At 48.4% G+C, this 14,700-nt stretch overlaps 1 protein-coding gene across 28 annotated transcripts in view; it reads right to left on the minus strand.

Annotated features, from left to right (window-relative positions):
* Positions 1 to 13,216, minus strand: part of IQCE (IQ motif containing E) — a 51,153-nt gene extending 37,937 nt beyond the window's left edge. For 3 of the 28 annotated variants that reach the window (XM_054545691.2, XM_054545681.2, XM_054545677.2), the window contains exon 1: positions 12,684 to 12,773. Coding sequence is in view for 11 of the 28 variants with exons in the window: in XM_024241237.3 (XP_024097005.2) it covers positions 3,412 to 3,457; positions 5,260 to 5,307; positions 12,970 to 13,005 (130 nt within the window). In the remaining 17 variants the exon portion in view is untranslated. Of the gene's footprint in view, positions 1 to 3,411; positions 3,458 to 4,560; positions 4,679 to 5,259; positions 5,308 to 6,034; positions 6,098 to 12,666; positions 12,865 to 12,969 lie in introns of those variants that run through there. The other 25 variants (XM_054545670.2, XM_054545683.2, XM_054545674.2 and 22 more) reach the window with 19 other exon arrangements.
* Between the last annotated feature and the right edge of the window lie 1,484 nt (positions 13,217 to 14,700).

Genomic DNA, 14,700 nt, shown 5'->3' on the forward strand with positions numbered 1-14,700 from the left:
CTGACATTTCTCCTTTAACTTTTATTATAAAGAAATAGCATAATGGGGCCAGGCATGGTGGCTCATGCCTGTAATACCAATACCTTGGGAGGCTAAGGCAGGAGAATCGCTTGAGGCCAGGAATTCAAGACCAGCCTGGGCAACACAACAAGACCCTGTCACTATAAAAAAATCTAAAAATTAGCTGGGTGTGGTGGCTCACACCTGTGGTCCCAGCTACTCAAGGGGGCTGAGGGAGGAGGATCTCTTGAGCCCAGGAGGTCGAGGCTCCAGTGAGCTATGATGACACCACTGCATTCCAGCCTGGGTAACAGGCTTTTCTTAAAGAAAAGAAAAGAAAAGAAAAGAATGTTGTGGGCGGCAAGCCACCCAGGCGCCAAGGCAAGAGACAGAGGACACGAGCTGTTCCAGTATAATAAAATATAAAACAAGAATAGTTATACCAGATATAGATCTTAGATATGATTATATATGAATATCGTTAATCATTAGTTTGTAGCAATTACTTTTTATTCCAATATTATAATAATCATCGCTCTATAATCATAGCCTAGGAAAAACCAGGCCATACAGAGATAGGAGCTGAGGGGACATAGTGAGGTGTGACCAGAAGACAAGAGTTCAAGCCTTCTGTTATGCCCGGACAGGGCCACCAGAGGGCTCCTTGGTCTAGCGGTAATGCCAGCGTCTGGGAAGACGCCCGTTGCCAGGTGGACTGTGGTCCAGCAGTAGCGTAAGTGTCAAGGGAAAACACCCGCTACTTAGCAGACCGGGAAAGGGGGGGTCTCCCTTTCCCCGGGGGAGTTTAGAGAAGACTCTGCTCCTCCACCTCTTGTGGAGGGCCTGACATCAGTCAGGCTCGCCCGCAGTTATCCGGAGGCCTAACCGTCTCCCTGTGATGCTGTGCTTCAGTGGTCACGCTCCTAGTCCGCCTTCGTGTTCCATCCTGTACGCCTGGCTCTGCCTTCTAGATAGCAGTAGTAAATTAGTGAAAGTACTAATAGTCCCTGATATGCAGAAATAATGGCGTAAGCTGTCTTTCTCTCTGTCTCCTCTCCCTCTCTGCCTCGGCTGCCAGGCAGGCAAGGGTCCCCTGTCCAGTGGACACGTGACCTACGTGACCTTACCTATCATTGGAGATGACTCACACTCCTTACCCTGCCCCTTCTGCCTTGTATCCAATAAATAACAGCGCAGCCAGGCATTCGGGGCCACTACCGGTCTCTGCGCATTGGTGGTAGTGGTCCCCCAGGCCCAGCTGTCTTTCCTTTTATCTCTTTGTCTTGTGTCTTTATTTCTACACTCTCTCGTCGCCGCACACAGGGAGAGACCCACCAACCCTGTGGGGCTGGTCCCTACAGAATGGGAAGAATATAATGGGAAATATATGAATTCTACCAACATTTATTATAGTATTTAATTTCTCACCCCCAATTTTTAGAGATACGTGTATGTTTTTACACAGTCACAATCACAGTGAACACATAATTTTGTATCCTTTTTAACATGTCACTTTTTTAATGTCACTACATAGTGACATAGCAATATTTAGAACTTAATATGAAAAATATCTAAAATAAATGAGAAAAATTATACTGTTTCAGGGCATTCTTGATTTTGTATGAAAGTAAGGGAAATGTTTTAAAATTCTTTTTCTGAGATTTTTCCTCTTTAAGTATAAAAAAGATAATAAACGTATGCAAAAACTAAGGCACTCTTAAAACATTCTTATATATATTAAATTGCAAAATTTACGTCAGTAGGGTCTGAAAATTTAAGTCTAATATGTTCAAAATGTTTAAATTTCTAAGTTTTTCCCGTGGTTTCACAATTTATGGGAAATCTGCCACTGTAACTTTGAATGAGGGAATAAAGATGCAGGGATCCTGATGCATCTTCACTCACCCCAGGACCACAGAACCTCGCCTCCAAGATATTCTCAAGTTCTTCCAAAATGTAAAGATTTAAGTTGTCATTTATACAAGTAAATGAGTGAGCGGAAAAAAGCCCCACACATTACATTTCCCTCCTAAGAGTGTGTGGGCTTATCGGCGAGTAGGAAGGGTTCCTCAGGAAAGCATAAAAGCGGGGATAAAAGCGTGGATAAAAGCGGGGAGGGAAGAAGACAGGACGGAGACAGGGTGGTGAAGAGATGCCAGCGTTTGATACTGCCCGGAAAACGACAAACTCGGAAAGCACGAAAACATCATCGCCTGCCTCGCCCTCCTCGCAGAGTGACCAGGACGATGAAAAACCTCGGAACGCGGTGGAAGCTGCAAACCTACAAGCAGGTTGACCAGGCCTTCAAGAAAAACACTTGCTGAGTGAACTGGACAGACATGGTCCCTACACTCACGACACCAGAAACCCGGAGAAAAACAGGTCCCGAGTGTGAGTCAGGAGGCACCCCCGGTCCTGGCCTTTTACTTTATATCAATTCTCAATTTTCTCCATGGAAGGAGAGAAAGGACATCAAAAATCCAAATTGCTAGGTGATTTCCTTCTAGCGTTTATATTGATTTGTAACATATAACATGCATTCTTTTCTTTGCAGGGATTTACCTTTCTAATTATGTTTTCCTTGGGCTAGTAGGAAAGTTTGTTTATATTCTCTGAGTGCGTCATATACTTGACTGAACCTTTGAAATATATGATAAGTGTATATAAAATAGACACACATCTACAGGTGGCACAGCCAGGGAAGGCCACAGGCTTTGGGGTAGCACAGGACGCCGGCCTAGGATTTACAGGGTCATGAACACATTCGTACGCACAAGGTCGGCACATGGGCTGCTGTACACGAGAGCGGCATTAGAGACAGAGGGGCCTCGGGGCCACCTGGACTAACCCCACCTCCGCGGCACCCTCCCAGACAGGCAGGGTGGCAAATGCTGCCCTCATCCTGCTGAGGGTGAGGAAGAACAGAACCCTGGCAGCAAAACAAGCCCAGGACGATCCAAAGGGGAAAAAGGTGAACTTGCCACCCATCCCACCAACTACACCTTCTCAGTAACTTCGACTCTCAGGAACAAATCCCAGGTCAAAAATCCTTTAACTCTGGCAGCACTCAGAAGAGGTAAGCCTTTGAGAAAGCAAGAAAAAGAAAACAAAAGGCCTAGAGGCACTGTCGGGGGGAGACTGGGGGGTTGGTGGCAGCCTCAGCCCTGAGAAAGGGCTCATCACTCTGGCACCAGCAGGGACTCCACGTGCTCCTGAGCATGAACCCAGCATGAACCCCAACAGGAAAGGGGGAGATTCCAGCGCGAACTGGGAGACCCCAGTGGGAACGGGGTGAGCTGGCTGAGGCGTCAGGTCTCAGCTACCTAAATGTACAAAGCAAATACCCTTCATTCTCTCCAGGACACCAGGGAACGTGGGCGTGAGAGGGAAGGCAGGCCTGGTCATACTTACTTGGTGATGTGGGTGGAGGTTTGTGGAAAGCTTTCCTTTTTGCTTTCTGAAAGAAAGAAGAAATGGCATAAGGCTTGCTGAGCTCCCACAGTGGTGTGTCACAAGACCCTACCACGTTCAGAAAGGGTCAGGGGTCATGTAAGAGCAGCAAGAGGACGTGAGCTTACGGGGACGTAAGGAGGGTCCAGGAGCAGGACACGCAGGGCCCGACACAGAAAAATGCACCCCAGAAAAATGCACTCACGTCAGTGCTCAGGGCTGGGCTCTCAGAGCACAAGTTCCAATTACAGAAAACCATCAGGCCCGGGCTCCTGACGTTCAGACTGAGGGTCCCACACAAATGGCGGATCTGCCCCGACCCAAACCAATCGCACAGCCAGCTTGGGAGCCCAGCGCACCTGTGTCCACTCAGCTGGAGGTGGTGAGATGAATCCCTGCACATAAGTCAACTGCAAAGCCCACTAAGGAAGAAGGCCCAGCAAAGGGAGACCCTGTCTGGAAGGTGGTCTCCTGTGACAACCACAATGCCAAACACCCAATGGGGTCCAGATCTCACAGAATGGGGTCCAGATCTGGTTCCACTGCTTACTACGGGGTGAGTGTCCCATATCTGAAATGCTTGGGACCAAGAGTGTTTCTGATTTGGGAATATTTGCATCCATATAATGAGGTATCCTGGGGATGGAACCCAAGTCTAAACACAAAATTCATTTATGTTTCATATATACCTTATACCCATAGCGCAAAAGTAATTTTATATTGTGTTTTTAATAACTTTGTGCATGAAACAAAGCTTGTGTGAAGTACTTAAGTGTGGAATTTCCCACTTGTGGCCTCATGAGGGTGCTCAAAAAGTTTCCATTTTTGGAGCATTTTGGATTTTGGATTAGAGACACTCAACCTGTCGTGCCATGGCCTGGGGAAGATGCTGCCATGCTCCAACCTTAACTTCCTCATCACCTTGCACTAGACCGAGCAGGTAAGGGTACTGCGGCCAGGTCTCCTCACTTCCCCTCCAGTAGAAACACTGAGCCCCAAGTTCTGCGCGGGGGGGAATTTTCCCTGGGGCTTGGTTTGGATCCCTCCTCCTCCGGGGAGCATCAGGGGAGCATCCCCTGCCCTCTGTGACATGGAGGGAAAATCCTTAACTTTGCGGACAGAGGTCCCTGGAGGGAGACAGTGGAGCTGAGGCTCCCCCTTGAGTCCACAGAGCAAACGTGGAATCGAGATCTGCTGGCGCCGGGTTCGTTCTGCTGGCTGCAGTTTTGCTAGATCTGCGTCTGCAGTAAGAAAAGCTTTTTTTGCTCATACACGATAAGAGCAATTGGCACGCTTCCTTTTCTACCCAGCACAGCTTGCCAAACAAACCCAAAGCCCAGTCCGCGGCCACAGTGCGCCACCGGGCCATCAGACACCGCTCCTGCCCCGCTCCCTTCCGGGCTGGGAGGCCAGGCAGCTGTTCAGCTTGGGATGGCGGCTGCCCAGGTCTGCCTTCTCCCATCGGGTCCTTCCGACGGCATTAGCAGGGGCTCTCCTCCTCCCCTCAAGTGTCAGGATGAGGGCGTGGGGTGCAGGGCAAAACCAGCTGCAGGCCAGGGACTAGCAATCTGTCTCACATGAGCCCTGCTCAGGATTCACGTCCAGATAAAAGTTTTAAAGTTATCACCACAGGTATTTAAACCTAACTAAGGGCTGGAAACTTTTCAAACACCAAGGAGCATTCGGAATATGCATTCCAGCTCTCGACACAGTATTGTGGAGAACGGCCTATTTTACGCGTCCGAGTGCAGTCTGCAAGGGCAGCGCAACTAGCCCTGGGGTGCACGGCTGACGCCCAGCGGCACTCACCGTCTCCACGTCAGAGTCAAAGGTGACTGCAGACAGACTGTCATCTCCCTGGAGGAAGAGAGGCAAACACTGTAACTTGACGGCACCTGCTGGGCTTCCGACCATCACGTTTACAAAAGTGAAAACAGCCCGTCCACAGCTGCTGAAACAGAAACTCCAGAAATCCAGCTCTGAGGCCACTCAGAACACTCCAGCTGGGCAGCAGCCAGTTCCTCAGTCTCATCAGAAGGAATGGGTGGGTGGGGGGAACAAAACACAAAACGCCGCCCAGAAGGCGTGCAAATGTCTGCAAATCTAGTAACACTATTTCCCACAGAATTGTGTCTTGACAAAGAAAAACAAAACCAGTTCTTGCTGAAAGCATTTCATTTTTACATAAATGTTCTCACTCTTATTCATCTTTACATCAAAGCACAACGAATCTGTGACTGTCTCCTGGTAAGAACGCGTGAGAGTCATCTTTTAAAAAGCAAACTCGGCCTGGGCAACATGGTGAGACACTGTCTCTACAAAAAAAATCTTAAAAATTAAAAAAAGCCAGGCTGTGGTTGCACACACCTGTAGTCCCAGCTACTGGGGAGGCTGAGGTGGGAGGATCACTTGAGCCCAGGAGGTCGAGGCTGCAGTGAGTCATAATCATGCCACTGCACTCCAGCCTGGGCAACAGAGCAAGACCCCAGCTCAAAAAAAACAAAAAACAAAAAACCGAAAACCAACAAAAACCAAAACATATGCATTACAATGAAAAGGCATTTGGGCCTATAAAAGTTCTTGCCTTCTTATTCCAGTGACTTTGTCCTGGTCCAGGGAATGAATGAAAACTTGCACTGTCTGATGTCAGCACTAGGATGGTGGAAAAAAAAAAAAAAAAAAAAGGAAGCTTTTTGAAGACAAAAATGTTTCTGTATTAACTCATTCACTCAAATTGAAATCCAAAAAGAGAAGCATAAAATGTTTAAAGTCTCTTGGAAGATCGTATGGGTGCTTTCCAATGCAGACACTGGAAGTTAGAGCTGAATGCCCCATTATGAGCCAATAGTGCTACAGCTTGGGGTGGAGGTGATGACATTTGTGCTACCTGTCCCTGGTATAGCTGAGTCCACGCAGTATCATAATAGGATGCTACTGCATTCTGAAAAGCAAACATATTTTCTACAAGGTTAATAGTACATGAAGTGCCAATTTTGCTAGCAGTGTGAAACTGTATTAGAAATGGCTGCATGACAACATGGATAAGGTGCAACTAGACAGGCCAGGGCACAAGTGCAGTGTGACTGCATTTCAAGGGGCAAAGGAAAGACGGTGCATTCCAAATAAATGGAATCTTTAAAAAAATCAGCCATTGACTGAAATTTTTTATATCATTTTTTATATCACCTATTTAAGGTGACCTTTTAAGACATAAACAGCATATGACAATTATAGAGAGAAGTTTTCCTTTTAACAAAGTGTATTAAAATTATGTACAAAATTGAGGAAGGGCAGGCCGGGAACTGGACACACAGGTTAGCGGGGGATCAGAAAAGCCAAGTCAGCCCTGCGCATCACAAGGACGTGCCTGCAGAGAACAGAGGGGAAACTGCTGAAAACTGTCTAGAAAAGCAGCAGCAACTTTCTCTGTAAACATCTGTCATTATTCCTTGCTGTGAATAAAATCTTGAAGACTTTTTGAATGACCTGAAATTCAACAAAGGAAGGAGATTTTATGTGTAGTAAATAAAATGCATTGATCTCACCCACAACAGCTGCCCTCTCCACCACTCCCAGCTGTGCTGCCTCCAGCCTGCCGGTCATAGTGCAGGGAAGAGGTGAAACGCAGTCAGGACAGGAAATCACACAACAGCCCAAGGATCCACGACACCAGTCAGCAGAATACAACCATACACAGCACACACACACACGCACACACACACACTCACGCATGCACCTGAAATCACACAACAGTCCAAGGATCCATGCCTCCAGTCAGAAGAATACAACCATACACGGCACACACACACACACGCACACACATGCACACACACAAAATGGCCCATCTGTTCCGCCTCCTTCAAGCACTATCTGAGGTTGCCACTTATTTCCACAGTAGGTTAAGCTCATTCAGCCTGTGTCAGTGTGGTTGTAACAGAAGAAATAGGTGGCTTCACACTGAAATTAACTGTCTCAGTTTGGGAGGCTGGAAGTCCAGAATCAAAGTGTTGGCAGGGCCAGGCTCCTAACAGACAGGACAGCGAGGCGGAAGATCAACAAGGAGTTAGAAAGACTTGATCAGCAGACACTAAAAACCTAACAGACATTTACAGAACACCCCACTCAACAATAGCAGAATACACATTCTACTCAAGTGTACATTAAACATAAACCAGACCATAGGCCCCAAAAAAGCCTCAATGAATTAAAAGAGAAAATCATTCAAAGTATATTCTTCTACAACAAGGAAAACTAGAAATCAACAAAAGAAAGGAATTCACAAATGTATACTTTTTTTTTTTTTTTTTTTTTTTTGAGACAGAATCTCGCCTTGTCGCCCAGGCTGGAGTGCAGTGGTGCAATCTTGGCTCACTGCCACCTCCACCTCCCGGGTACAAGCAATTCTCCTGCCTCAGCCTCCTGAGTAGCTGGGATTACAGGTGCTGCCACCACGCCCGGATAATTGTTGGATTTTTAGTAGAAATGGGGTTATATTCACTATGTTGGCCAGGCTGGTCTCGAACTCCTGACCTCAGGTGATCCGCCCGTCTCAGCCTCCCAAAGTGCTGGGGCTATAGGTGTGAGTCACTGTGCCTGGCCTGGATATTAAACAACAAATTCCTAAATAATCAATGGGTCTAAGACGAAATCACAAGGGAAATTTAAAAATATCTTAGATGAGTGAATTTTTTTTTTTTGAGGTGGAGTCTTGCTCTGTTGCCCAGGCTGGGGTGCAATGGCATGATCTTGGCTCACCACAACCTCCGCTTCCCAGGTTAAAGCAATTCTCCTGCCTCAGCCTCCCGAGTAGCTGGGACTACAGGCGTGCACCACCATGTCCGGCTAATTTTTTTTTGTATTTTTAGTGGAGACAGGGTTTCACTATGTTGGCCAGGCTGGTCTTGAACTCCTGACCTCGTGATCCACCCACCTCGGCCTCCCAAAGTGCTGGGATTACAGGCGTGAGCCACTGTGCCTGGCTGATGAGTGAATTTTTTTTTTTTTTTTTGAGATGGAGTCTCATGCTGTCACCCAGGCTGGAGTGCAGTGGCGCAATCTCGGCTCACTGCAAGCTCCACCTCCTGGGTTCACACCATTCTCCTGCCTCAGCCTCCCAAGTAACTGGGACTACAGGCGCCCGCCACCACGCCCGGCTATTTTTTTGTATTTTTAGTAGAGACGGGGTTTCACCGTGTTAGCCAGGATGGTCTTGATCTCCTAACCTCGTGATCCGCCCGCCTCGGCCTCCCAAAGTGAGTGAATTTTAGAAATCAAAATTTATGGGATGTACCTAAAGCAGGGCTCAAAGGGAAACATACAGCTGTAAATGTCTATATTTTAAAAAGATCACATCAAATAAATAACCTAATCTTCCACCTTAAAAAACAAAAGCAGGGCCGGGCGTGGTGGCTCACACCTGTAATCCCAGCACTTTGGGACTCAAAGCCCAGGAGTTCAAAACCAGCCTGGGCAACATGGAGAAACCCTGTACACACACACACACACACACACACACACACACACACACACACACACACACACACACACACACACACACACACACACACACACACACACACACCCCCACCCCCACCCCCACACACACCTGGGCAACATGGAGAAACCCTGTACACACACACACACACCTGGGCAACATGGAGAAACCCTGTACACACACACACACACACACACACCAAAAAATTAGCTGGGCATCATGGCACATATCTGTGGTCCCAACTACACAGGAGACTGAGGTGGGAGAATCACCTGGGTCCGGGAAGCTAAGGCTGCAGTGAGCCATGATCGCACCACTGCACTCCAGCCGCAAAGAAACAAAAGCAGGCTGAGCACCGTGGCTCATGCCTGTAATCCCAACACGTTGGGAGGCTGAGGAGGGAGGACTGCTTGAGCCCAGAAGTTCGAGACCAGCCTGGGTGACATAGTGACACCCAGTGTTGACAAAAAATTATAAAATTCACCAGGCATGGTGACACACGCCTGTAGTCCCAGCTACTTGGGAGGCCGAGGCAGGAGGATCACTCAAGCCCAGGAGTATGAGGCTGCAGGGAGCTGTGATTGTGCCACTGCTCTCTAGCATGGACAACAGAGTGAGGTTCTGTCTCTGAAAAACAAAAACAAATAATCAAAAACACAAAAGCCGTGTTTAGAGGGCAATTTGTAGCTATAAATGCCTATATTTAAGAAAAAAAAAGAAAGATCTCAAGGCAATAATCCAATAATCTAAACTTCCACCTTCAGAACTAGGAGATAGAAAACTAAACTCAAGGAAGTAAAAGAAAGGAATAAAAATTACAGTGAATAAATGAAATAGAGAATAGAAACAATAGAAAAATCAATGAAACCAAAAGTTGGTTCTTTGAAAAGATCAACAAAACTGACAAACCTTTAGCCAAGAAAAAAAACCCAGAGACACGAAATTATCAAAATAAGGGGGCGGGGGGAAGAAGGGCCTCACTACTGACCTTATAGAAGTAAAGAAACACCCAGAACCACATGGTCTTGCTGGTGAATGCTATCAAACATTTAAAGAGAAATTAACACCAATCCTTCACAAACCCTTCTAAAAAACAGAAAAGAAGGAAACGCTTCCCAATTCATTCTATGAGACCTATATTACCCTGATACCAAAAGCAGACAAACAAATATCACAAGAAAAGAACACTACAGACCAACATTCTTTATGAATACAGTTGCAAAAATCCTCAACAAAATGCTAGTGGGCATGAAAAGGATTTTATATATATATATATATGTACCCTAATTGGTACTGGTATATATTTATGTGCACATACACACACACACACCCCAATACCAAGAATGAAACATTGGTTTAACATACAAAAATCAGTCAATATTCCATATTAATAGAATAAAGAAAAACATATGATTTTCTCTAAAGATATAGAAGGTACATGTGACAAAATCTAACACTCATTCATGATAAAGATACTCAATAATCTATGAAGATAATTTCCTCAACATAATAAATGGCATCTACAAAAATCCAGTGCAACACAATATTTAATGGAGGAAGATGGAATGTTTCCCTTCTAATATCAGCAGCAAGACAAGGCTGTCCTTTCTCATCACTTCAATTCAAATTACACTTGAGTCTCTAGCCAGGACATTAATGTGAGAAAAGTAAATAAAAGACATTCAGATTGAAAAGAAGGAAGTAAAACTATCTCTATTCACAGACAACATGATTTTATACATAGAAAATCCTAATAAATCTACTAAAAAACTAGTAAACATAATAAATGAGTTCAGCAAGTTTGCAGGATATGAGATTTATATAAAAATATTATTGTATATATTAGCAGTAAAGAAGCTGAAATGAAGTTAAGAAAATTCAATATACAGTAACATCAAAAAGCATAAAATACTTAGGAATAAATTTAACAAAAGCATAGGCTTTGTACACTGAAAAATATAAACCATTGTTGAAAGAAATTAAAGATCTACATAGGGCTGGGAGCAATGGCTTACGCCTGTAATCCCAGCACTTTGGGAGGCCGAGGTGAGTGGATAACCTGAGGTCAGGAGTTAGAGGCCAGCCTGGCCAACATGGTGAAATCCCATCTCTACTAAAAATACAAAAATTAGCTCGGTGTGGTGGCGGGTGCCTGTAGTCCCAGCTACTGAGGAGGCTGAGGCATGAGAATCGCTTGAACGTGGGAGGCGGAGGTTGCAGTGATCTGAGATGGAACCATTGCACTCCAGCCTGGGTGGCAAAGCAAGACTGTGTCTTTTTTTTTTTTTTTTTTTTGAGACGGAGTCTCACTCTGTTGCCTGGCTGGAGTGCAGTGGCACAATCTTGGCTCACTGCAAGCTCCATCTCCTGGGTTCACCCATTCTCCTGCCTCAGCCTCCCAAGTAGCTGGGACTACAGGCGCCTGCCACCATGCCCGGCTAATTTTTTGTATTTTTAGTAGAGATGGGGTTTCACTGTGTTAGCCAGGATGGTCTCGATCTCCTGACCTCATGATCCGCCCAACTCAGCCTCCCAAAGTGCTGGGATTACAGGCATGAGCCACCGGGCCCGGCCAAGAGACTCCGTCTTAAAAAAATAATAAAAAATAAATAATATGTGCGAATTATTTTTATAATCACAACAAGCAGTTCTGTTCTTAAAGATGAAGAAGCAGTAACTGAAGGCCAGTGTAGACAGGCAGGCCCTCCAGGTGAGACTGGACGTGGTGCCCTGGGGAACAAGCAGGCAACTTCAGCTGCTCCAAGTTGGCCAGCAGCACCAAGCCCCTACTGCGGGTGCGGCTGTGCTGAGCCCTGTGGTCTCCTTAGGAGGAAGCAAGGTGAGCACAGTTCCCTTGGTGTGAAACCTTCCAAAGGCTTCCTCTGTTTCTCCAATAAAATCCAAATTCCCTGCATGGGAACTCCCCATAATCAGGCTCATACCCATCTTCTGTTCAGTCTCCTTGCCCGCGTCCCAACGGGCTTTCTTTTTTTTTTGAGACAGGGCCTCACTCTGTTGCCCAGGCTGGAGGGCTGTGATATGATCACAGTTCATTGTAGCCTCCACCTCCTGGGCTCAAGCGATCCTCCCACCTCAGCCTCACTCTGTCGCCCAGGCTGGAGGGCCGTGATCACAGTTCACTGTAGCTTCCACCTCCTGGGCTCAAGCGATCCTCCCACCTCAGCCTCCTGAGTAGTTGGGACTACAGGCAGGCACCACCACAGCTCGGCTAATGTGATGGTTTTTTGTAGAGATGGGGTCTTGCTATGCTGCCCAAGCTGGCTGGAACTCTTGGCCTCAAGCGATCCTCCCACCTCGGCTTCCCAGAGTGCAGGGACTACCAGGGGACTACCCGCCTGAGCCACGGATCCCGGCCATATGGGCCTGTTTCATTTTCTGCACAGCACTTCTCACTTTCTGACACGATCTTAATTACCTGCTTATTACCTTGTCCCTCCGCCCCCCCCTCCCCCCCGCACTAGAATGCGGCTTATTCCCGTGTCTCTAACACACAGTAGATGTTTACCGGGCAAAGTAACTAACCTAGGGCCCATGCACCCTCGCCCTGGGGAGTACATCGGGCCCCACCCTCCTCCAGGAAGCCTCCTCTGACCAAGCTGGGTTCCCAGACCCTGGGGCTGCCTCCCTCCCACCACGAAGGCTTGGGGCCACACGGGATCCGTGGATCCGGCCTTAGATCGGGGGTGCCCGGAGGCACTTACACCGTGAGCTCCGTCACCTGCGGGCCGCAGACTCGCAGGCGCCCAGAGGCGAGGGCACGGCGTCCCGGAGAGCTTCCTGGAAGCGGCGGCCTCTGCGAAAGCGGGCGCGGGCGAGGCTGCAGGCGGCGCGGGGCCCGCAGCGCGCTCTTGTGCGGTAACAATAATGGCAGCTGTCACCCCGCCGTGCGCCCCGTCCTCACGCCCCGGGCGGGCCCCCGCGCGGGGCCCCGGGGCTGCGGGCGACGGGGACGAGCCGAGGCCTCGCGGACGCCCGCCCGGCGTCGCCCCCTCGCCCGTTCTTACCGTCTCCGAGGCCGGCTCCCCGGTGCCCAGGAACATGGTGGGGGCGCTGCCCGGCCGCCCCTCAGGGCTGCAGGCTCGGGCGTCCGGGTCAGGGGATCCGCGGGCAGCCCTGGCCGCCCGCAGCCTCGGGGCCTTCCCGGGCGCCGGCCCGCGACCCCGCTGCCATGGCAACCAGGCAGCCGACCCGCCGAGCCGGGTAAGCGACCTGTGTTCCCCCTGCGGCGACCATGCGCGTGCGCAGAGTCCGCGGGCGCCGGCCGGCCGGCCGACCAGGAGCGCTCCCGGAGTTCCCGGGGCGGAGCGCGCGGCTGAGAGGGGAAAAAAACCGGCTGGGCGCAGTGGCTGGCGTCTGTAATCCCAACACTATGGGAGCCTAAGGCCGGAGATTCAGTTGAGCCCAGGAGTTTGATACCAGCCTGGGCAATGTAGTGAGACCCCGTCTCTCGAAAAATAAAATAAAAATAAAAGTCAGGCATGCTGGTGCACGCCTATAGTCCCAGCTCCTCGGGAGGCTGAGTTGGGAGGATCGCTTGGAGCCCAGGAGGTCGAGGCTGCAGTGAGCTATGATCGCACCACTGCAGTCCAGCCTGGGCGACAGAGCAAGACCCTGTCTCAATCAAACAAACACACATAATAACCTTTCGTTTGCTTTCAGGGTCTCATCCAGGGCGCTTTGCTCTTCGTGCTCCCTGTGCATAAGTACCTCTTGCCACTCTCCCACCCTTGGGCTTCGCAAACTTCTTGCCCTTCTCTTATCTAATTATAGAGCCAGCGCCTATCTACGACCTTTTATCTGTGATTCTGAATTCCACAAACTTCCGAAAGCCTTTCACAACTCATTTGAAGGCCGGACCAGTCCTAACCTCAACTCTCCGGGAGGAAAACTCTTGAGCTGAGGCTATTTATAGTGCTTATTTATCCCACGGGGTGTACATGAGTGAGTTTCACTGAATAACTTTTTTTTTTTTTTGACGGAGTCTTGCTCTGTGGCCCAGGCTGGAGTGCAGTGGTGCCATCTCCGCTCACTGCAACCTTTGCCTCCTGGGTTCAAGCGATTCTTCTGCCTCAGCTACCCGAGTAGCTGGGACTACAGGTGCGTGCTACCACGCCCAGCTAATTTTTGTATTTTTGGTAGAGACGGGGTTTCACCACCTTGGCAAGGATGGTCTCGCTCTCTTGACCTCGTGATCTGCCCGCCTCCGCCTCCCAAAGTGTTGGGATTACAGGCATGAGCCACTGCACCCGGCCCTGAATAACTATTAATACGTTTAATTATGGGGTGTGTCTCACACTCTGCTATAATCTCATATTTAATGTACATGTGACATGTCACATTTCTAAAATCTGAACAGTTCTGAATTCTGAAAAAACATTTGTCCCCAAAAGTTTGAGATAACAAATTGTGGACCTGGGCCGGGCGTGGTGGTGGCTCACGCCTGTAATCCCAGCACTTTGGGAGTCTAGGGTGGGTGGCTCACTTGAGATTAGGAGTTTGAGGCCAGCCTGACTAATATGGTGAAACCCTGTCTCTACTAAAAATACAAAAATTAGCCAGGGGTCGTGGGTGCCTGTAGTCCCAGCTACTCGGGAGGCTGAGACAGGAGAATTGCTTGAACTGGGAGGTGGAGGTTGCAGTGTGCTGAGATCATACCACTGCACTCCAGCCTGGACATCAGAACGAGACTCCATCTCAAAAAAGAAAAAAAATTGTGGACCTGTACAATACAGTAT

Source organism: Pongo abelii, chromosome 6 (genome assembly GCF_028885655.2).
Source record: "Pongo abelii isolate AG06213 chromosome 6, NHGRI_mPonAbe1-v2.0_pri, whole genome shotgun sequence".
NCBI classification, from domain to species: Eukaryota; Metazoa; Chordata; class Mammalia; order Primates; family Hominidae; genus Pongo; species Pongo abelii.